This window comes from Eulemur rufifrons, chromosome 7, assembly GCF_041146395.1.
Source record: "Eulemur rufifrons isolate Redbay chromosome 7, OSU_ERuf_1, whole genome shotgun sequence".
In the NCBI taxonomy this organism is placed as follows: Eukaryota; Metazoa; Chordata; class Mammalia; order Primates; family Lemuridae; genus Eulemur; species Eulemur rufifrons.
In genome coordinates this window covers 157,993,052-158,017,186 of record NC_090989.1, presented here as the reverse complement: position 1 = coordinate 158,017,186, position 24,135 = coordinate 157,993,052, and the positions used below count along the sequence as shown (strand labels likewise).

Genomic DNA, 24,135 nt, shown 5'->3' with positions numbered 1-24,135 from the left:
CACCAGCAGTTCTCCTGGGCGCCGGCTCACGGATGGCAGATCCTGGGACTTCCCAGCCTCCATGAGCACGTGAGCCAATTCCTCATGATGAATCTCTCTACGTATGTGTATGTGTGTGCACATACTGTATATCTATACACAGAGACACACACATCTCTCTCTCCATATCCATCCTGTTGGTTCTTTTTCTCTGGAGAACCCTGACTACCGTTGGGGGGGCTCTCGGGTAATAAAGATCAAAGTTTTCATCGTGAAATGTAAATCCTGACACTCAGATGTTGAGTCGTATTTGTTTTTAAATCATTAAACCTCACTGTTCAAGCATTTGTCTCCTTTTCTCATTAAACAGCTCTCCCTGTGTCTTGGGGTCAGACCTCCATTCCAGGCATGTTATTAAGGCTGTAGTGAGGGTCAAATGGTGTAACAGACACGTGAGCCGGGCACAGGGCCTGGGACTGTGGGACTGCGGTTCTAACCAGCAGGTCTGTTACTATTCCCAAAGCTGGGAGTGTCCTTCGAGGAGCCCTCTCAGATGAGACCATCATGCAGTGTTTTGAACAGGTCTGGTCTGCGTGGCTTCTCTGATGTTTGGTCTGCAGAGCAGGGTCCCTGCTCCCTATGCCTCTTATACCTCTCCTGGTCCCTCTCATACCAGCAAGGGGAGTTGGAGGGGACTTGGGTGAGGGACTCCCTCTCTGGGCCCCAGTCACCTCAATCTGTAAATGTAGGTGACATGCCCAAGCCAAAGGGGCCTCGCAAGGACTGAAGATCAGGGGACACAAAGATCTTTGTGCCTGGCATAGGGCAAGCACTAAACAAATGGTAATGTTAACTGTTTGGATTTTAAGTTTTCTTATTTTTAAATGTCCCCAAAGAAAGATTCTTTTTCTCTCCCCTATTGATGGACTATAAAACCTTGTGTTTGTGTGGCCTATCCCATCTAAATTCCTAGTCCTCCTACCAACTGTGTCATCTCCAAGACCAAAGCAGGTGGCTGGGGGCCCTGGCCATTCATTCCCATTTCCCGGCAAGTTCTTGGGTTAGCAAAATGGATGACTATGCCTCGAGGACACGTGGATCCTTTATGTAAAAGGGTCTGGAAATCCAACCACAAGATGCTTTCAATGAACTGGATCCCATATTGTTCTTGGAGAGCAGAAAAGAGGCTGGTACTGGAAAATTTATGGGGGAAAAAGTCAACCTCTGTATGTACATCCAGAGTCTAGCCTTAGGAGAAGCCAGGACCCTAAAGACTCACCAGGGGGCCTTTTCTGGATTTTCAGGGCAGGGAATGTGAGTTTGACTCGGGATTTCTTTGCGAGTGTGAAATATTACATTTTAGACTCTGCTCTGTTATCTTGGTTTCTGTCTAGAGCTGGTCTAGCCCTCTGGAGTGGTCAACCCCCTGAGCCTAGCATCCCCTCGGATCTGTGAGGAAAGGGGACCAGTTCTTGTGTGGACTGGTCGGACTTCTACACGGCAGAGTTTCAACAGACAAATCTTGCATTTCTCTTTAAAAAGGGAAATCTTTTTCTGCTGCTACAACAGGGGGTAAGGCGGTTCACAGTGAACTCTATGGAAGGAAAAGACATCTCCCCTGGGATTCTCGGAGAGTGTGCTGTGCATGGACGTGGCACAAATGGGTGGGAGATTTGGATCCAGCCCTGAGAGGCCACAGCCCTGTGCCCAGAAAAGGGCCCCTGTCTCCAATAGTGGCCACAAAGTTCTGCAGCAGAGGGGCCGTGTGAAGTGCACATCACTGCACCCACCACAGCCCAAGCTAGGGGATATGCTTTCCTGTCACCCAGGCCACCTAGTCATCCCCATTCCTGGGTGGGTCTCAAAGGTGTCTGCTTCTCTCTGGCCCCACGTGTGCTGCCCTCGTTCTGGCTCTCCTGGCTGCTCCCCTGCCTCCAGTCTACTCTGTTACCAACTGAGTCCACTTTCTAAAATGAAACCTGAAGTTCATGTTTCTTCCCCAGCGTGTTGCTTTCTCCCAGGACTCAGCACGGCACAGAAGGCTCAGCCTGGGCCTCCCTCCACTTCCTCTTGTGTCCCAGCCAAGTGTGATGGAACGACTCACCCTTCCCCATTGTGATGTCCATCCTCCTGCCCCCGTCTGGGCTCTCCCTGCCTCTGACAAACTCCTGTGTCACCTTCTGGACCTGACTCAAATGTCACCTTCCCAACCATCCTCTCAATGACAAATTACAGATTTCCCTTCCTCTTCTGATTGTTCCTGACAGGGTGTCCTAAGAGTGACAAATCTGAGAGCTCCTCCAGTGCAGGACCCACGTGTCATCCGTCTCTTCACCCCCAGCCCCTGACAGAAGCTTGGCTAAGTGTCACTCAGGAAGCGTTTGTTGAATGAAGCAGTGAGCCCCTGCAAGAGAGGCCGTCAGACACGCAAATGGGACGCTCACCTTGCATGCCACTCTGTGCGGACACAACTTCCCAAAGCCCAGTGGAGGCTGGATGCGCCGCAGCAGAGTGACCACGTCCAGGTGTTTGATCCTTCCCCTGGAGGCAAAGGACAGCGTGAGGTCCAGGGCGGCACCGGCCTGAGCTTGCAGGCCGTCCCACCTCCCACACAAATCACAGCCGACATTCCAGAAACAGCCCCCACAAACCAGATGGAATCCTTTTCAACCTACTTCGCCTCAGGGTCATATTCTGACCATATTCTTTTGAATTCATCTAAATGGTGAGGCCCCAGAATAGACCAGTCCCGGGTCAGATAATCAAAATTGTCCATAATGACAGCCACAAACAGATTGATGATCTGAAAAGGAAAATAAAAAGGAAACAGCTTCAGCTGCAGTTAGACGGATTGGGTTAGACCCTAGTATATGCTCGCTAATTACATGAAGTGTAAAACATTTGAACTCATGTCTACAAGAGAAGGTGTAAAAACTTTCTGTTTGGAGAATGTTTAAGGATAGGATTCTACTTTTCCAAGATGGCTTTGGTACAGTCCCAGGGAGGGCAGGCAGATGCATTAGCTGGCCTTCTGAAGCACACTGCGGTTTCATAATAACGCGTATGCTCAAGTCAACACCACGTGCAGTGGCTTTGAAATTTTAAGAAAGGCACCCACAGCCCTAAGAAGCTGGGGAGGCTGGTAACTGCGGAAGCCCGCTAGTGAGCACCACGTCCCTGTGCACAGCAGAGACGGTGGTGACACACGCCGGATTAAACAAAACCTCCAGCGGCCAAGGGCAGTCCCCAGGGCTCACCCACGTCGACTAACACACAGTGAGTTGACAGGGCAACGTCACCCGTCTGAACCCCAAAGGCCACCAAGCGTCTATAAATTGAAGGGGATGCTATTTTGATCACTTACCAGAAACGCACACAGCATGTAAAAGCTGATGAAATAGACGATGGCAAAGTTGCTCCCACACGTATACTCCTCCCCGGGGCTGTAATCCGACTCAGGGTCACACAGCTTCCCCGGGAGGCAGGCCAGCATGATCTCTTGCCAGGCCTCACCTGTTGCACACCTTTGTCAGATTAAGAAAAAGAAAGGGCTTCAGCAGGGGAAGAAGGAATTTAAGGCTTAGACCTCTGGGGAGAAATTTCTTAATTAGAGCAAAATCTAAGTAATTTGGGGGAAAGTCAATTTGAATTAGCGAAAATCTGAAATTCCTCCTTATTTTCACATGCAACTTATCTCAGTACCTGGAGGTCCTGCTACAATTCCCTTTGATTTATAACAATCATGTGATGCAAGCACAGCAATTCTTTTTGCATAATGGATGTTTGTTTTTGTGTCTTCTCTACTTCAAACATTTATGTTATAATTTGTAAATAATTATTAATTATTTGCAACTTCATTAGATCCCTGTTCAATTGTGTTGAAAGCAAAGAGTTGGAAACCACCTAACTTTCAAAACATGTTAGTAAGTCACTAGCGTCATTAGAAATACTCCCATGATTTCTAGAAAGTTTCTTCACTATGAGGCAGCTTTATTTATAAAGTTAATTAACTAGAGTTAAAAAAAAGTCCCACAAAATTTGAAACTGTACACATTAGGATATTCCCCAATGGCTGTGCAAAAGGCTTCTATGTCTCTGTTAAATTTCCATTCTCCTGGTTGTGTGTAAGTGTGCGCTTCCATGCATAAACATGCAATTTTCCTGGAGGCCTAAGCAGCCCTACCAACTCCCAAATGGATGAAACTTTCAGGCAGCCACCATCTGCACGATCACAGCAGTTTTATTAAGTAACAATCCAGCAAAACTCCTGTGACTGAAATGCTAGGATCTCTGTCTAAAAATACAAAACAAAAACAAAAAGCCATCCTGATCAACTGGGAGAGGCACACTGCTTTAATAACTGAGTCCTCTGGCCCTCTGGAGCCGGAAGCTAGAGGGACTCGTCCCCCTGTCCCCGAGTGCCACTGGGAGCTGCACTCAGTCACCTGAAGAGCAGCAGCACCGCCTGGGGAAACGTCTGAAAGTTGTTGTTCCTATTGATCTGGTTGTTATCTCTCATGGCAACTTTCCCAAACATCTAGGGAGAGAAAAAAAGAATTTAGGAAAAATGTTATAGATTTTGTCATACCAAAAAAATCCACATGTCAATTTAGAACTAATTCAGGTTTGATCAATACCCACTAGGGTTTTCTCACAGTACCCGGCACTTCATACATTCAACAAAGATCTGCGGGCACAGCCACGTGCCAGGCACCCAGTTAGACACTGGGAACAGGGTGCTCCAGACAGGTGCACCCTCACATTCAAGGAGTCCCACCCTGGGGGAGAGACACAAAGGTAACCAGGTAGCGACAACCCCAGATGCTGCTGCTGGGAGAGTCCAGCACACAGGCAAGTACAGAACAAGCTCATCTGGCCGAGGCTAGGGGTCTGGGTCAGGGAAAGCCTCTGGGGGAAGGGGCATGTAAGCCCAGAACTGAAGGGTAAGTAGCAGTCAGTCAGGTGGTGAGAAGGGGGAAGAGTGTTCCAGGCAGAGGGAAAGCCGCCTGCACAGGAGCAGGGGGACACAGCACGGGTGTCCTGGGGAATGAAAAGAACAAGAACAATGAGCAGACAGATAAGAAGATCAGGCTGCAGATGAGGGTGGGGGCCCACGGCAGGGCTGCAAGCCACAGGTGCCAGTGGGCTTTACCTTTAGGGCCGTGGGAAGGCAGCAATCTGTTTTACTTGTGGGACTGAGGAAGCAGACTGACATTCTAGCAGTGCCTGATGCCTGCAAATGCCTGCTGGGTGAATCTGGGGTGGTGTGTGCAACAGTTCTGCAGTTCTCAGGTGTCCCTTCTTTGTATGAGAACCTATGTGATAAAAGACCCTTCAGAGCACACAGCCCATGGGCTGCTGAATTACGAGGGCTCAAGGATATTGACTTTTGTCTCATAACTCCAGGTAAGATTCCTAGAGACCTGCAAATGCTTCTATGTCTTCAGGATAAAAAATAAGATAAGCACCACCATTTCTCTGCCCCTGGAATCACTTCACCTCTTTCTCACTCACATTCCTCCTTTATCTGAAAGATGACGTCTGAGCAGGTGCAGGATCTGCAAGGAGCCTGCTCCCTGCTGCTCCCCAACCCCCTCTCCTCCTGGAAGCCGCCCTCTCACTGTCCCCCTAGCCCACCTCGTGCTAGGGCCCAGCTGTCAGTGAGGCCCAGTCCCACTCCCACCCCCAGGAGGAGCTGGGAAGCAGGCCGCAGCCCCTCAGCCCCAGGCCAAGGTCCCAGGGGAGCCTGGTTTCATGCCTGTTTTTAAAGGTGAGCTACTGAAGCGCAGTAACCACCCCAGTTAAGTCCTACTCACCACTGGAAGTATTTTGTTTCAAGTGAGAATCTCAGTTGGTTTTGATAAAGCATAATTTGTCAGAATATAAATTGGCTTTTGTATCACTAAATATCTTCTGAGTAACATCAGTGCAGAAAATACAACACCCATATTGACAATTGTGACTTCTTTTAGTATGGCGTTTCCTCTGCGTGGGTCTCCTATGGCCTATTGCTGCTAAAATCGACTGTGGCTTTTCTCAACCCATCGATTCTCCCAAGACTTAGGTTGGGGGGCATAGAGAGCCAAGAAACACAGCTTTTCTCTGTGCATTCTAACCTCTCCGGGTTCTCTAAAGCCTGGGGCTCTCCCGGCACTGGCTCTTTCCTGCGGAGCTCACTCCTAAGAAGCTACATCTTTGTCATCTCACTATCGCGTCACCAGAGACATTCGGCGGAAAAAAAATCACGACCTTGTCTCTCTACTTCGCTGGCCAGGGTACTCTTGCTACAGATTTGGGGCTTCCCAGCAAAAGGGCACCTGAGGGAAGGTAGCGGAGCTTACCTGCATGCCGATGACCGCGTAGATGAAGAACAGCATGGCTATGAGAAGGGCGACATACGGGAGCGCCTGGAGAGAAAGTGCACCTGGCTCAGCGCCCACTGCCTGGCCTTGCCACGGCTCGCACAGGCCCAGAAGACCCACGAGGGGCCACACGCTTCTCTTCTTTTCCACATTACAGGGAAAGGACACCCGCAGCGAGGAAGAACTTTTTAAATCCCAGCCCGACACTGCTGCGGTCCTGAGTGCACCGTCTACGCGCACGCCTGGTGTCATGGCGCTGCAGGCAGGGCGGGCTTCCCAAGGCCACTAACGCTGCATCCTGATCCCAAACAGCTTCAACACAGACAAGTCCCTCTCATGATAATTCTTACGTTTACTATTGGATTCCTTTGTGAAATTATAATTGATCAAACCATCCCAAAATGCTGGACATTTCGATTGCTTCCACTTCCTTTTGTGGGCATGTTTGGGGTGGGGGTCGATTGTAGGTAATGTCGCAAAGGAACATCTTCATGGACAATCACCTTGCTTTCTGTTGAAGTATTTAATTAGCATGAAGTCTTAGGAGTGGAATTACTAGGCCAGAAGGGAAGAACCACTTTCTGGCTGTTGCCGCAGAATGCAAACTACCCTTCTTAAAATGCACACCTGAAAGAACCATAAAGTTGGAGGGCTGGGCCAGGGAAGAAGAGTTGGCTGGGTGGTTGCCAAGCCTGGGCTCTCTTCGGAAACACCAAGTACAGGTACATACATCTGATCAGAGCCCCCAGTCCTTGCATCTAATGTTCAACTGCTTTTCTATCATGTGACAAGTGTGCCCATGTGCGTGGGGTACCCAGACCATCAGGCTTAATTCCAGGCACACACGCTTAAAGCACCCGTTTTCCCTCCTAACTGAGAGAGCTCATCAGAAAGTCAGTGGCTCACAGACTTCCGGCTACACCGTCTTCGGACCCGTGCCAGCTGTGGATTCTGACTGCCAGCCTGGCCTGGTGCAGTAGCACCGTCCCCCCAGCGGGACTGTTTAACAGAGTCCCACAGGGTTAGTTTCAGCCTTTCCTCACCACACGTCTACGCATTTTCTTCCTAGGTTACCAAAAGTTTAGAATTTTGCTGGCAGTTGCTCAGTTTTCATGGACCACTGCTCTGTGACCTTTCTTATGTATAGTAGACCAAATCTTTTTTAAGAAGTTTAATAATTTCTTTAAAAAGATGACACTATCACCTGAATTCATTGTATTTTTATAGTAGTTCTTTGATAAGCTTCGGTATTTTACATAAATAACAACTGTGGAGGATTTTGTGCCTTCCCAGAGACTAAGGCTTGCCCTCTGGGGCCCTGCTCCACCCTGCCCCCCAGAGCCACACCCTCTTCCCCCCACCCTTCTCCCCAGCAGGACTTGTGCTTGTGACTTCTCATCTCTGAGTGTCTGCACCTGCCCCACCCCCATGCCATCCCTTCTCCCCTTTACTTGTTGAAAACCCACTCACTGTGGGAAAATGCTCACTGTTACCCCAGAGGTAAGAAAGGGGCAAGTCTGAACTTTTTTTTACATACCTCTGGAGAGCGTCATTTGTTACTGTATTACTTTTGAATGAAAACTTGTCAAATAATTTCAAAAAAGAAAATGTAGGATTCCCTTTCCGTTTTTTTTTTTTTGAGACAGAATCTCACTCTGTTGCCCTGGCTAGAGTGCCGTGGCATCAGCCTAGCTCACAGCAACCTCAAACTCCTGGGCTCAAGCAATCCTTCTGCCTCAGCCTCCAGAGTAGCTGGGACTACAGGCATGCACCACCATGCCCGGCTAATTTTTCTCTATATATATATATATATATTTTTAGCTGTCCATATGATTTCTTTCCATTTTTAGTAGAGACGGGGTCTCGCTCTTGCTCAGGCTGGTCTTGAACTCCTGAGCTCAAACAATCCGCCCGTCTCAGCCTCCCAGAGTGCTAGGATTATAGGCGTGAGCCACCGCGCCTGGCCAGGATTCCCTTTCTAATGTTTGTGCATATCCAGAAATTCCCTACATCGGTGCACCTTTTAACCAGAACCTGCATCCCCACCCCTCACCTCCTCCCCAGTGGATCCAGTCCGGAAGACTAGAATACCCGGGGTAGGGTACAGGAGCAGCTTGTTCTACTCAGGAATCATCTAGAGCTGGGCTGCACCAGCCTAGAGAATCACAGGTGACAAATGTCCTGAACGCTCCCATCCTTCCAGGCTCTGGATAACCCAGACACTGGGGATGGTGAGCTGGCCCAGGTGCAGGGTCTCTGATCTGAATCTACACAAGCAACAGACAGGACTATTGCAGCCCACGAGGAGAAGCTGTCCCAGAGAAAGGCTGTCAGGCTTCCAGGGAGTCTGCTGGGACTGTCACCACTGGACACCCTGGGGAAGACAGAGAGGCTCAGGGACGCCACATGTCTCCCAGTCTGGGAAATGCTGCAGATCTCTCAGCTATGGGTCCTCGCTGCTTTCTTTTCTCTTTCCCTTAAGGAAGCAACCCTATGTGACTTAAGAAATGCTGAAGTGGGTCCTTCCAGCATCCCACGTTCTCTACTGACCTGGGTCCACACAGCGATCATGCGGAGGGAGCCTGGGGCCTCTGGGACAGGGGACAATCACTGCCTTATGTATGGTTTTCAAAGACAAACAGAGAAGCCCTCAGCGCGGCTCTTACCTGAAAGGACTTAATGAAGGTCCACAGCAGCGTCCGGATGCCTTCCCCCCTGCTGAGAAGCTTCACCAATCGCATCACTCGGAAAAGACGGAAAAAGGTGATGGAGATTCTATTGCTTTCTTCAGAGTTCTGAAGGGTTATCATGGAGAGGTCAAACCCAATGGAAAGTAGAACATGCAACACTTTCAGAAAAACAGCAACAGATGCAAAGGTGACAGAGGTAAGAATTGAAGATGTGTTTCTAGGGCCTTTTTATCTTAAGAAGCATGATATGGAAGGAAGAATTACATGCTAACAACACAGAGCTTGAGAAACTGCGTCCACACAGCACATGCATGTCCACGTGTTCTACTGTGTTAGAGGAGAACGCCGCGCTGGCCAGCAGTGCTGGACACTGATGATGGATGCAGACCACCGCAGACACTGCTCTGAGGACATCATGGAGGACACAGAAAACCAGTGGAAAACTCGACACGGCCAAATAAACTCAAGGAAAAGGCCCAGCCCCTGGGGACTAGTCACTGATCTTACCCCAGGTGTAGCAGTTGGGACAGGGACATTTTCACTTTCAGTTGGCTTTAAGAAATCAAAGATTGAAAGGCATTAATGAACCGGGAAGGAATCGGTGGTTCAGGAGAGCAGTCCCCCCTTTTAAAAAACGTGTGGTTAATGTCCTTGGGCGACACACTGCTCCCTCCCTGAGGGAACACCAGTGGCTCTGCCTGGAACTGGACCTGGGCGGGGCAGCCACTGACAGGGACACAGACACACTACCACTTTCCAATTCACATCCAAGGACACGACGTTCCTGGCTGACAGACATCCAGTGAAGACAGTGCGGTAAGACCTCAGCTGCCCCCAGAGACAGAAGCACAGAGTGCGCCTCTGCCTCTCGGGGTGGGGACACTATTCACTGTGCCCAGTTAGGGCTGTGGGTCTCAGGAACTAACCGCCCGCAGCAGGCCTCCTAACCCCAGGGAAGGGAATGGCTTTAGCAACGGGGCAAACAGTGGCGCCTGCTGCAGTCCACAGACTACTTGGCCCATGCTCTGTTCCCCCGGGACCAAACGCCTGGGCGGTGTGTGTCCGATGATGGCCTCCTTGGCAGGGCTGCTGAGGAGTGGGACAGACCGAGTCCCTGTGAGGAGGAGAGGGGCCGGTTTCCCTATAGAAGCCTCACTGTCCGCCCCCCAGCTCAGACTGCGCTCAGACTGCTCTCCTAAGAGAGAAAGCTCAGGTCTGCAGACTCTTTAGAAAAAACAGTGTAGGACCAGCTCCCCAAGCTGCAGCGGCTCCACGTCCTTTGACGGCTGGCTCTGCTGCAGACCGGATGACAGTGCCCTCCTGCTGCCCAGGAGGGCGGCGACCTGGCCTCGCTCCCCTCGGGGCCCAGGAGGGGTCTGGCACTTAACGGTGCTTGGTAAGTGTCTGAGAGAATGCAGGGGAGCTGCAAGCAAGCTCTAACCAACACCAGGAGGCACCTTTAAATTAATGCCAGTAATTTAACTGAACCAGAATCAGGATGTGCCAGCTTTTCTTTTCCCTTCAGTGTTGCCATCTCTACTGCAGCAACTGATCTACCTGGGAACCAAGAGAGAGAAATGAAGCTCTCTGGTTAGGGGCTTCCAAGAGGGCTTCCTGTATGGCCAAGGGACACATGTGCACACTTCTCAGATGGCCCCCTCCCCTGGGGACACAGGGGAAGAAGGGCTCAGTCTGAAGCCTCTCTCTCATTAAGGGCTACCTCCCAAGACCAAGCAGAAATTCCATAAAATTCACAGAAAATAAGGGGTTTGAGCACATCAGAGAACAACTGAAATGCAGCGATGTGACTGTGAACCCCAGGCGAACAGGTTCTGATAGAGTTAAAAGGGGTCCTCGCTTCACCTGGGATGCTCAGAATGGGGGCTCTGCGACAGATCTGCCAACACCCAGGCTAACTTGCTATTTTCCTCTTCTGTTATCTCACCTCAAAAGAAATAACATCTCCTTATAGGGCCAGATAATGTTTTTCAACTGAAGACTTTAACAAATGAAGGAACTAGTTTTCCAGCATTCTCACTGTCCCCCATGTCATTCTCGCTACGTCTGTGCACGGGGAGGCTTCACTCCTGCCCACCCAGGGGGAGCGTGCGTGTTGCGTGTGTGCGCGTTGCGTGTGTGCGTGCACGCGGCAGTGTGCGCCAGACAGAGCACTCTGCAGGTAGACTTTTCAAATGCCTGTAACCTGTGTGTTAGACCTGCAAGAGAACAAGGAGGCCTGCTGGTCGGGGAAGACACCCCTCCTGTCTACCCCTCCTCTCCCACCCCAAGTCTGACACACCATTAGGACCCCCTTCCTTAGGGTGTGAAAGTTAGCAGCCAAATTGACTTTCAAGGGTCTGTCCCTTCTTCAGCTGATAACTTCGGACGATGACAAATCAAGGACTATGAACTTCAAACTCTGGGTATTCTCTTGTTTAAACAAAAAGGAGGAGGAGACAGCATTTATGGAGGGACAAGACAGCACAACGTGCAAGAAAGGAAGGCAAGAGCACACAGCACACCAAGCTACATGTACCTTCAGTGTGCCTGCGACACGCCCGATCCCACCACACGCCACTGGGCCGGGAGGACTGCTTCAGGGGAGCATGCGCCTGGCAGCACTGGGGGGCAGCGCAAGTTGCCAAAATATCTTACAAATTTGAAGGACCCCAAGGATGGCTTTGCCCAAACTACAAATGTCAAGCTGATGAAAAGGGCAGGCCAGCCCTCACTTTGGCCCACACACTGAAACGGCCGGGGAATCTTTAACAAAATCTGGTCAGACTCTCATCTGACTCATCCGGGGTGTGCCGGCACACTGGGAATTTCAAAAGCTCCCAGGTGATTGTGATATGCGGCCAGCACTGAGCGCGTCAGTCCTGGGCCAGGGTGTTCAGCCGGTTGCCCACACCAGCCGAGTTCCTGTAGGTCTGGGGTGACCACGTGGGGTGAGGCCGCTAGAAAGGCCCACTCAGATGGCTACAGCTGAGCAGGGGGTTCTTTCGGAGTTGGTGAGGGTTCAGCGCTTGGACACACAGCTTAGACCCCAGCCCCACCTTCCTCACAAGGGACGGAGGAGGCTTGGACAGGAAGGGGGCTGGTGGTGGGTGGAGACGGAACGTGAGTGAGCTGACAGTGTGCTTGGCTCCTAGGAGCACCCACAGGACGCCCCTAGAAGACACGGGATTAGGAAAGGATGTGCTCCCCAGGTAGCTTTCCAAAGACGACTTTGGGGGGCTGGTCAACAGTTTTCAACAGGGGTAATTCCAGTGTCACCTGAGGGCTTGGGCTGGACAACCTTAGTAGCCTCTTTCAACCCTGAGATGTCACGTTCTTCAGCTGGGAACCCTACAGGGAGACAGTAGGGGTGACCTCAGGGGGGTGGCCTCAGGAGGCTGAACTATACATCATGGTCCAGAAAGATCCCCACGTTCCTGCAGCTCCCCTGATGTTCTCTCCAGCCTCTGCCCACAGGGCTCGTCAGCAGGCTCTCGAGACACAGGCTCTGGGCCAGCCGTCTACAACTGCGGAAGCCAAAACAACCCTGGGTTTCCCAAATAGAATCAATGGAATCAGTCTGTATTTTCTGTATTAATTCCATCTTTGCTCAGAAGAGCAGAGAGGATGTGGATTTCCAATTCAGACCGGAAGCAAACAGGCATCCCAGAAGAGTCGCGTCAGTTAATACAAGGCATCCTGGAGAACCCAGTTTTGGGGGAGCCCCTCCCCCAGCTACTTCTGACCTGGCATGTAAGACCTCTGGGGGTGCTTCTTTATCTGGGGCTGCTGGGTCTGTGTCCACAACCAGTGTGACCTGGTTCCTAGAAAAAGGTTAGCATAGCAGGGAGGGGGCTGAACAACCTTACCGTGGGTTCGGGACAAGAAGCTGAGTGCAGCTGTTGGCCACCTGGTCCAAACTGGGTACCTGACAAGGCAGGGACAATTCTTGGGTGTTTGGGAGTGAGCTCCCTGCTGACTTTTCACATGCTCTTTGGTAAATAATAACAAGGCAGACATGGCTTCTAAACAAGTGTTTTGCCTCTCAGGCAACAATGACGATGGGAAAAGACTAAACGTCAGCAACAGCCATCCCCGGGTTAGGGAAAACGTGTTGCTGGGGCCATTTCACCACTCAAGGAGCAAACAGGCATCCAGGGGGAGCAAGAGTGAGCCCACCAGTTGTCAACTGACATTTTAGCAGCTTGGTGATGTCACGACCAAATGTGGAGACAAGCCCACAAGAGCTACCAAACCAGGAGCAGAGCAAGGTGGGGGGACGCGGGAAGGGGACAGCAGGATGCAGCGGGCTGGTGAGCATGCAAACAGGACGGTGCAAAGGGCCATCCAAAATGTCCTTGCCAAGAATATAACCACAAGCTCTTCTCATTTCTGGGCCAGATAATTAGTTCTGGAAGATTAACATTGGCAAGTCAAGTCACAGAGCCAAGTGTGACTGACCAAGACAGCCCAGCTCAGGCCCCAGGCTGGAGGCCACGACATATGGGATGGGGAACAATTTAGATGACCACCACCGGTCCTTAGCACGTCCTGTGAAACGCAGTAAAACCAAAGGTGGGGAGGCCAAAACCAAGCACACAGTCTTTAGAAGTGCTTTGCTTTAACAACGACTTCACCGTATATATGCTTATATATACTTGCCGTTACAATTTTCTAAAAATAAAACCAATATGAAAATCAATTAGGCAACAGAAAAGAAAGATCAACAGAGTTTGGGGGAGAGAGGACAGCAGGTTAAACATTGCAAAAAATAACTTATGGCAGCTAAAACCAGCCAACAATGAACCAAGGGTGTTCATGCTCAGCTGCCCCCGGAGCTCAGGGGACAAGGCCAGCAAGGATGTGACGTGCACTACTCCCCTGGCGAGCTAGGTGTGGGGGGCCCGGGGGGTGTAGGAACCAACAGTTCCAGTTGTACAGATTTATGCCAGAGGTTAAGGATACCCAGTCTTTTTATCTTGTGTCTCCCCAGAGCCTAAGAATGGCAGATGCCCAGGGCACGTATGCCGAAAGGCGGACTAAATGAGAAGACGGCCTTGGGCCTTCCCTCTGTGCCAAGGCCCAGTGGAGAAGCACAGATCTCCCCAAGGTGGTATTCTAATGGCCCAGGGTGGGGACCTGGCATTGCCATGGCTGAGGAGTGTCTGGTCTCAGGCCACAGCTGACCAGGGGAAAGGTCACTGACTGAAAGCACAGTATGGGAGTGCTTGCCAGTCTGGCTTTGCAAGTCGAATTGCAAAAAAGCCTGTCCTGTACAGATAGCCCGTGTCAAATGCTAATGAGAAACGTCAGCGCAGACCTGCCCTTTCCTGACTGATGCAGGGTGAAGCTGGGCAACCCTGAGACGCTGACGAGCAGGTGAGTGAGGCGTGACAGGGCCAGGTGTCCACTTGGTGGACATACCTTGGCCACATCCTGGCACCCAGAAAGGAAGCATTCCCACCACCACCTGCACAGCACTTTAAGCACCCAGCGCTCCAGGGAGACCTGCTGAGCTGACAGTTCATTGCATTTTCATTTCCTTTACAGACAGCCTCTGACTTACATAAGGGTCTGTTCCAGAATCTTCGTGTAACTATACCTCGATGTAGGTTGTGAGCACTTTGTGTTGTGAGATAATTAAGCAGGCAGATGTCTGGCCATAAACTCAGGAGAGAGCCCAGTTAGGAACCTGCTGTTCTCCCATTAGCACCAGATTATTTTATAACCAAGCATCATTTACATATCATGAATGGCAATTTTATAGCTGACTTATGGAACATTTCACATAAAGTAGAATTTGCACATATCTGGGCTTCAAGAGGTTGGGGGACACGTGTACCTACATCTTGTAAAATACATTTTAGTATCTTGTCACGGCACAAACTTGGGTGTGATGAGGCTTAAATCACACACTCATGGAGAAGGTAATATCTTACAGTCCATTTCACTTATTACAGGGAAAAGCTCACAATAATACCCTTGTATCTTGCTAACACTTTGGTTTTTTTAGCGAGTATTTTCACAGACATTCAGATCGTTTTACCACCATAACACACCTGTAAAGGCAGGGCCAGATATTATTCCCCCCATTTGACCCATGAGGGACCTGAGGCCGGGGCCCAACAAGTCAGTTGAGAACCAGGGCTGACCTGCCAGGTCTTGGGGTTGCCAGGCTGACGGCTGTCTCATATTCACACTCCGGAATCACTTTGGCCCCAGACAGGTGGCACAAAGGGATTTCACGGTCCTCGTGTGAGACAGGCTATCTGGGCACCAGGAAGGACCTGCAGATGCTGGCCAGGTGGGGCAGGGGCAGGGGCAGGCCAGACTGGCATCGTGGAGCAGAGGCCAACACTGCACAAGAGTCCCTCCATGCACGGCTCAAACTGGGCACGTGCACTGGACTCCCACTAAGACTTGCTGCCAGGCTGGGGACAGACCAGGTGCACAGGGCCCTTTCTGCCTGCCCAGGCCTCCCCGTCTGGCATGGAGCAGACCCCAGGGAGCCGGGCGGGAGGTGGTGCTCCCTTTCTTAATTTTGCAAGGGGGCTTCTCAGGGTGCTTCTTGAGGGGGTCGCTCTGCCTACCATGCCGCTACTGCACTTGGTCCCCCGTCAAATGATTCAAGTGAACATAACAAGGAAGCAGTGACAGCCGCTCCCTGATATGCACGAGGCCCTCCTTCCTGTCCTGAGCAGCCTGCCATCGGCATCAGCCCTTGGGGCGCTAGAGTGCGGGTGTTTACCAGTGTCACCTGAGACTCAGAGCAGACTAGGGGACAGGTGAGGGCACCAGCGGCCGCCGCCGCATGCTCAGAACACGGCTGTGGGGTCTCCCTCCTGTGCCTTCACAGAACCACTGTGGGCACGAGGGACACACCATTAACTCTGTTCACGGCTGGCAAGGCTGGGGCACAGAGCAGTCTGCCACCCGCCACGGTCACACAGCTGGTGGGGGACAACATTCACATACTCTCCCAATTAACCCCCAGCCCTCACAACTTTAATAAGATCTTTCAGAAAATCATTTCAGCTCCAGAATGGCAATTCCACACTTACTTCCCCACTGTCTTTCAGGGAAGGGACGGAGGTGAGGTGAAAGGGGGGAGATACAAATCATCCTCAGTCTTTCCAAAGAAAAACTGTGCCTACATTTCTAGAGTGTGTGGAGATTCAGGGCAGAGCTTCTAGTCTGTTCTACAGCAGACTGAATGAAAACGATCACGTTAGAGGACACGAAGTTTGCTACTTACATTCACTTCAGTTATAGCAATATCAACGACGCTACCAACAACAATTAAGGCATCAAAAGTGTTCCATGCATCAGTGAAATAGTGCTGTTAGGGCAAGCATTCAGAAGCCACAGAGGACAGGGAGCACAATAGGAAAAAAGAAGAAAAGGACAGTGTTATAAAAGGGAAACATTCTAGCATTATGCCACCTGGCTACTTGAAACATCACCTTAAAATAAACACATTATAGATACATCACTTTGGGTATTGGTTCTGACACAGCAGATAAAAACGAGAGATGCTCTATCCTCTCTTGCCTCCTGGTGACCAGGGTAAGTGCCGGGAAGAAGCCTGTCCTCTAAGAGGTGACTTGTGTCTGCAAAGGCCTTGGGATAAGGCTCTGCCCTACACGGCGTCCTTCCCGCAGCTCTCATTAGGAAATCCTAGTTTCAGATCAAGTGATTGGGATCTGTGACTTGTCCAGGTGATGCCACTGCAGGGCAGGGAGCGGAGTGTGCACAGACAGAGGAGAGAGGACACAGGCAGCAGCTACGCCAGGTGTATACTCACGTCTGCTTCGCTGAGGGCCACGTCTATAATGCTGCCGATTACGATGAGGGAGTCAAACGTGTTCCAGGCGTCACTAAAATACCCCTGGACAGAGCAGGCGAGGGCAGATGTTTATGAGCACGTATGAGTGAAACATCACACGGACCATAGGGGGACACATCCGAGTCCCCGCAGCACCCATGGCAACCAGGTGGGTTGGGAAAGCCAAAGGAGGCAACAATACTGTCCACTGGTGGAAAGGGACACAGCAGGGAGGTTGTGCACCTTTACGTGTGAGAGAGGGCACGTGCACACACACACACACACACACACACAATCACACACACAAAACGCACGTGCGCACACACACAGACCCAGGTTCTGAGCGGCACCACCCCAAGCAGAACATCTGCAGGACGGATGGGTATATTTTGGTAACCCTGCCCTCATGCCTGGAGTGACACCCCCAAAACCTTGCGAGCTGACAGAAGAGGAAGGTTCTCCCACTCCTTCTGGGGTGTCCAGTCTCCTGCTGGCTTCGTGGCTCCCCTCCCACGTAAAGAGCACCGTCTCCAGGCATTCCGCACACTCTCATTTCTGTGCCCCTTCAAATGTGCCGGCAACCCTCCTCCCCCTCACCAGCCCGGCAAGCATTGCGAACGCCGTGCCCTGTGGCAGGATGGCCGAGACAAGACCCCGTCTTCAAAGAGCTCTCGGTCTAGTGGACACAGGGGAAGGCTTCCAGGGAGACAGCACAGACCAGAGCGGAGAGACGCACTCGTGGCTGTGGGGGTGGGAGCCAGCAGACGGAGGCCACTGCAGGCTCTGTGGGGGAAGAGTGCTGAGGGGTGAAGAGGACGTCCAAGCCCCAGATTCCTGCCACCTCAACCTTCGCTCTCTTCCCTTCCCCTTCTGTCCTCCCGGCTCAGAGGACTTCTTCCCACCCCTCAAAACCACCACCAGGTTCCTCCCCACCTCCTGATGCCTCTGCAATCCCAACTGCCCCACCCCACCTCCGTCTGCTCAGACTCACTCCCTCCTTCAAGGTCAGATAAACACCTGCTCTGTGAGGGGCCCCGGCTGTCCGCGCTGCACCAGCTAACTCTGCACCTCCCTCGTGCCCTGCCCGCTGCACGTGGGGCCTCTGTCTGCAGGTCCACCACACCGACAGCCTCGGGGACGAGGACTGTGCTGTCTATTCTGTCCCCACCCCACCAACCCCAACCTGGAAGAGCCTAGAACCCAGTTAGGGCCTGGCTTGGGCCACGTCTCTGCCTTCCGCCACCCTGCCACCCGCCACCCCGCTGTCACCCAGCTGCGCCCGGTGCTTGTTTTGTCCGGTCCTCATATCTTGCCACAACGCTAAAGGTACATCTGCACCACTGTGACCGACAAATCCGCACGGATGAGCCACAACTTACATCTTCCCCTGGGGCAGCATCGCAGGTGCTAAGTTAGCGCCTTCCTCTCCCAGCGCCCTGGGAAGTACGGCACACGGAGCCGGGGCTTCTGCTGGCAGGGGGCAGACTGCCAAGGTCAACGACTCTGTCTTCCCAAATCAGCTGTGTCTTCCCAAAAAGCCAGGACGTGTTTTAGAAATAAAAATTCAGGTACGAATTATATAAAAAGGGGCCCAGCATGCTTATAACTGGGTACATTTAGTGCCATATTAAGAAAACCAGAACAGAAGGTACTTCGAAGCGTCAGGTCCCAGGAACTGTGACCAGATGCAGACCCAGAGGAAGCCACTTAGAGTCACAGCCTTTGTGACACTATAGAACATGTGGACATGTTGACTGTCCCAATGACTGCAGTGGGGATGTTTATTCTAGTTACTGTTAGCCCCTCCAGATGCATTTACGGGGGAGCTATTACACTAACTGATGGCTTGCTTTTCAAATTTCATCTTAAATAATCTAAGATTTCCCTACCCAACAGCTGTGATTTCTGAATTTTTTTTTTTTTTAAAGAAACAGGGTTGGCCAAGCGCAGTGGCTCACTCATGTAGTCCCAGCACTTTGGGAGGCTGAGGCAGGAAGATTGCTTGAGCCTAGGAGTTCAAGACTAGCCTGGGAAACATAGTGAGACCCCATCTCTACAAAAAAAATTAGCCAGGTATCGTGGTGCGCACCTGTCCCAGCTACTTGGGAGGCTGAGGCAGGAGGCTTGCTTGAGCCCAGGAGTTTGAGGTTACAGTGAGCCATCATGACGCTACAGCATTCTAGTCTGGGTGACAGAGCAAGACCCTACTCTAAAAAAAAAAAAAAAAAAAAAAAAGAGAGAGAGACAAGGCTTTGCAGTGTTTCCCAGGCTGGTCTGGAACTCCTGGGTCCAAGCAATACTCCTGCTTCGGCTTCGCAAGTCACTGGGATTAGGCACATGCTACTGCGCGCAGCTCTCCGACTGATCCTTAACCTCCCCCCCACCTTGCAATCACGGTGCCCTCTCACATTTCACCCCCGCCGACCGCCTCACTCCCAGACCCCTCTTCTCTCAGCAGTCTAACAGCCGACAAAGGAGTTAGCCTGCACCCAACTGGGACATCTGTGTATAAAAGTCTAATGGGAAAGTCTACTTAAAAATACCATAGCTCGTGCCTGCTAGCTTTTCTCCTCCTGCATGCGTGATTCTTGGCCGGCAGCATGGAGGACAGGTAGCAGCCGTTGAGGTCTAGACTAGTGATGCCCCACCTGAGAGCCCTGATAAAGAGCAGGCCCAGGACGTGAAGGAACACAGTGGTTCCTTCACCAAGGAGGTGTCCTAAAGAAAAAGCCGGCTGAACTAGTGTGTGTCATGCTGTGGCTGAGGTACCAGGGTTGTAAGCACGCTGGGTCCTTTTCTAAATTCTTTATATTGTCGCCAGTGGGTAACAAGCCGTTCTCTGGCGACCGAGCCACAGCCACCCTCAGAGCAGCAGAGCCAGCACTTTTCATCTTGGGCTTAACAGCAACGCAAAAGCTAAAGACAGCACGCTGATCCCTGCCCTCTCCTCTGGGGGCTGATTGTGCCTTGGGGAAATGCCTGGTCGTGAGCAGCAGCCAGAGCTCCAAAGTTCTCACAGAGCAGCGGAGATCAAGCCCTTCCTTTCCTCCTCCGCAGCCCTGCCCCGGCCTGCCGCGTTGGTACCGAGAGCTCTGTTTCTCTCCTGCTCCTTCACACCGTTCCTCAGAGGCCAAAGCCGCCACATGGGCACTGGGGCCGGCCCCTCTCACCTGCTCTGGCAGTTTATGCCTGAATAGCTCCTCTCTGTCTGCAAAATGATCAGCTTTTCCGCCTTTGAGTGATTCCCATGAGCCGACAAGCTACTCTCAGTTCTGGTGCGCTGCGGTGGGTGAGACCCTTTAAGTCAACAGGAGAGGGGCTCAACACTCCTTTTGGGTCCTGGAACTGTCTGACAATCTCATCGGTTTTCTCTCCAGAAAACTCCTCACACTCACAAAATTGTGCCAAAATCCTAACAGTTCGTGGACTGAAAGTTGACAGCCCTAACCTAGGCAACGGGAGGCTTGAGTTGGTGCAGGTGGCTGGAATCGCAGGCTCTGACCAGGTGGCTCTGACAAGACTCCAGGGAGGCAGCAAATGCCAGCCCTCCCTTCCTTCCCACATACTGCTTCCCTGTTTAGCCTCCTATTCACTAACTCACTGGCAAGCAGCATGATTCCGCTCCCCTACCCTGTCCCCACCAAAGGCACCCTGCAGTCTGGTAAGCAGAGGTAAGACACGGGCCCACCTCCACGCTCTCTGCTCGCGGCCCGTGACCACATGTTCTCCTGCCACTGAACTCTGAGGCCAGGGCCTCTCACGTAGAACCAGCAGTCAAATCTATTTTTTTTTTTTTTTATCTAGTTCCACCTGTCTGAAAAGACCAAGCAAGTCGGCCACATGCAGTAACATCTCTAGCTTAGAAACATTTCTGACTCTGGAAACGTAAAATCATAAACCAGACTAATGTGGGCCTTGGGGCCAGGGCGCTCCATTATTTCTAAGAACCCTATTTTCTCACTGTCTGCTGATGTCTGTCCCCTGCCCGACAGTGGGCTCCCAGGGGACAGAGCTTGTGCCCTTGCTGTTCCTGGCCGTCTAGCCAAGATCCAGCATAGCGCGGCACGGTGAGAGGGCAATGTCTATGGAATGGGTGCAAACAAGAAACAAGGGAAGCAGCCCAAGTCCAGGATCTTCACGCTGCCTTCATTGCCTCTCGTCTGCAGACCTGAAGAAGCCTACATGAATCACTTGCCTTATGTTGTTGACCGTGGCAGCCAGAGCACTTACTGGCTTCTGGCGGGGGTGGTTTGGGCAGTATTTGACCTGAGGGGTGACCACAGTGCCAACTTTTGGTAGATACTAAAACTGACAGCTCTCTAACCAGCACAGCCTTTCCAGAGGTAAAGTGGGGGCTTAAAGGAAACACATCCCACTCTGGGGCTCTGCTCCACCCAAATACCCCACGATAGAAAAGTGCCTTCTCACACCCAGAGGCTGCACCTACAGGCTCGTCCACTTCTTCCTTCCCTCATCGTTACTGCATAATGACCGAGTGGCAGGCACCACATGAAGCACTGTGGACCCAAAGACAGAAGACTCAGCCTGTCACCTCAAGTAGCTGCTTGTCAGCAGGTGGAGAGGCAGGTACGGAGTGATGTTGGCAACGTTGATGTAGGCTGACCATCTAACAGACGCACACGCCAAGGGAGGGCTGACTCTGGCTGGGCTGGTGAGGACGGTGTCGTGGAGGAGGTGACATTGCAGAGAGGGCTTCTAGACAGAGGCATGTGAGCATAGTAAGGTCTAGCATGGTAACACTTGGGGAGCGGGTGGGGAAGAAGAAATGGCAGAGAGGGAGCGGCAGGAAGGAGGCAGAAATACACATGGACCAGTGTTTCATGGAGGACTTTGAATATCAGACTAAGAAAACTATATATTTGTTCTCAAGCAACAGGTGGCTGGTGCCAGAATTTCACTGGAAGAGTGGCCTGGTCAGCTCTGGGCTTCCAGAGGGGGGTGTGTGGCAGGTGAACAGAAAGGGCAGAGGCAGGGAGAGCATTTAAAGGCAGGCAGGGTGGCCTGGGGGAGGGGAGGGCAGTGCAGGTTTGGGAGCCCCAGGGGTGCCACTGAAGCCCTAGCATGTAGCATCTTACAAGGCGAGAAGAGGACCAGGAGGGAGGGCTGGGAAACCTTGGTGTTGAAGGGACAGGGGGAGAGGATGCAGCCCAGTAAGAAGCCCAACATAAAAGTCTAAGGACAGAAACATTTCAAGCTTCATTTGACATTAAAAATAAATCTCCTGGAATAGGTGTAACCACTGAAGAACTGAAAAGATAGTATCAAATTTTCCTTCCAGGAGGTGGAGAGTGAACACTAGGGAGATCGCTGGTACTTTGTTAAGTTAAGAGGCCAGGGAGCCCGGAGCAGGGAGTGCCCGGTGCGCCTCGCTCGGCTCTGCATAGAAGCGTGGTGACAGCACTGAGATACTTTCTTCTTTCCCCAAACCCGTTAAAAGTGAAGAGAATCACTTTTAACAAGCTCAGGTGGAGAGCAATGTAAATTTGACATTTTCAGGGTAGAATTCAGATGGAAACGCTTTAAGGACTGAGACTTGGGAACACAGAGTGGTTGCTGGAGAGGAGCCCACGGCCGCAGCAGGTGGTCTGGACTAAACACCAGAGGGGTGACCCAGAAGCACAAAGAAGGAGCCCCAGACAGACCAGGCCCTCTGACCCCACAGAAGTGCTCCGTGCACCTGCTGGGACCAGCGCTTTGCAAAAGGCCCTCCTCTGTGAATCTCTCTCCTTGGAGCAAGAGAAGTCCAGCAGCTTCCCCTGGGGATACTGAAGGAAGGGTCGGGGGAATGAGGTGTGTGTCTTACCTGAATCATGGCCTACTTTGAAAACCCTGCACCCAGTCAGTGCCAGCTGGTGGATTCTCCTTAGGGGGATTAACATAATAAACTGAACCACCTGCTCACCTTCCCCCATTCTTTTGCTCTGTGGCTTCTGCTCACCTTCCTCTCCTGCCCCACCAGGGAGGCTCCCAGGCCTGGGTTTCCCACCTCGCCCCTTTCTGCTTGTAGACGCTGGGCAGCCTCACCTCACCTGGCCTGGGCTCATTTCCCTCTGACTGTGGTCGCTCTCCTTATATAAAAGAAGTTCTTAGGGTCAGGTTTCTCGACTTTTGTTAGCCCTTGCCTCCTACAACTAAGGATTTCTGTAACTGCACTTTCTGTATTTGTTTTACAAAACAACCACAACCCCGTCTCTCCTGACAGAGATGCTGACAGTCCCCCTGGAAGGGAAGCCCACAACGTGGGGAAGGCTGCCCTAAGGGACCCTGCCACCAAGCTCCTCACCAGAGACACTCTCCTGAGATGAGGCTGATGTCCCCTCTGGCCATCTCCCCAGAATATCCATCCTCCTGCAGCTCTGACCGCCTTGTTCCTCAGCCCGACTACCCCACTGACCGGGAAGGAGGGGCCCACTGGCTTCTCTGTGAAAGACCACCTGCCTGGGCTGGGCTTGTTAACACCCAAGAGAACAATGAGAGAGAAGAAGGGCAGGAAGAACTTTAGGGAGAATCCTGCCTCTGGGTGAACTGATTCCCTCACTCATCCAGGCACAAGGGACACGAAACCTCCCTCCCTGGCCCTGGTGGATGCACGAACAGGGCTCCTCAAGTGCAGGGAAGCTGTCGCTGCTTTTGTTTTCAAAGTTCTCTCTGTGGTAATCTGAGGTTGTCTTGTGCTACGAAGCTATCTTGCTGAGTAAAACTAAAAAGCAGCACAATTGCTAGCGGAAACCACCTATTTACAAACTCTGATCTATCAGTACTGATTATAAGTTAGCTACTCATTTCCCTTTGGTATCACCCGTCTGTTCACACGCCACTGCCCTCTCCTCCTGGGTTTGGATATTTACTGGGCACAGCAGTGCGCCAAGGCCTGCTAGAGGGTGCGAGCACACACACAAACACACGCACACACACACACACACACACACACGGTGGGGGAGTGTGCTTTCTCCTCAGCCTGGAACAAGCTTTCAGAAACTTCAGAGCTTCATCACCAGGCAAGGGAAGACATGGCACAGCCATCTGGGAAATGTCCCACAGTCGTGTCCCATGTTGCACTTCGCAAGCACTTTCGATGTTCTCACTTTGCAACTTTTTCCATCAGTCCAGACAAATATTGTTCAAAGAAGTAAAGGTGAGAGGGAAGCAAACCAAAATCTCAAAGGAAATTAAGATGAATTTGGAAGAGGAGGAAATGTTTATGTATGTAGATATGGACAAGTCACAGGAGGTAACATCTGGCCATGCACAAGGTGCCAAA

At 51.6% G+C, this 24,135-nt stretch overlaps 1 protein-coding gene across 4 annotated transcripts in view; it reads right to left on the bottom strand.

Moving 5' to 3' along the window:
* The window catches only part of CACNA1D (calcium voltage-gated channel subunit alpha1 D), a 309,771-nt gene that overhangs the window by 34,643 nt on the left and 250,993 nt on the right, over nt 1-24,135 (bottom strand). For 2 of the 4 annotated variants that reach the window (XM_069475891.1, XM_069475890.1), the window contains 8 exons: nt 16,833-16,916; nt 9,539-9,583; nt 9,008-9,136; nt 6,321-6,386; nt 4,425-4,516; nt 3,344-3,503; nt 2,655-2,782; nt 2,424-2,520 (listed from right to left, as the gene is read on the bottom strand). In XM_069475891.1, coding sequence (XP_069331992.1) covers nt 2,424-2,520; nt 2,655-2,782; nt 3,344-3,503; nt 4,425-4,516; nt 6,321-6,386; nt 9,008-9,136; nt 9,539-9,583; nt 16,833-16,916 — 801 coding nt within the window. The remainder of the gene's footprint in view (nt 1-2,423; nt 2,521-2,654; nt 2,783-3,343; nt 3,504-4,424; nt 4,517-6,320; nt 6,387-9,007; nt 9,137-9,538; nt 9,584-16,832; nt 16,917-24,135) is intronic. The other 2 variants (XM_069475893.1, XM_069475892.1) reach the window with 1 other exon arrangement.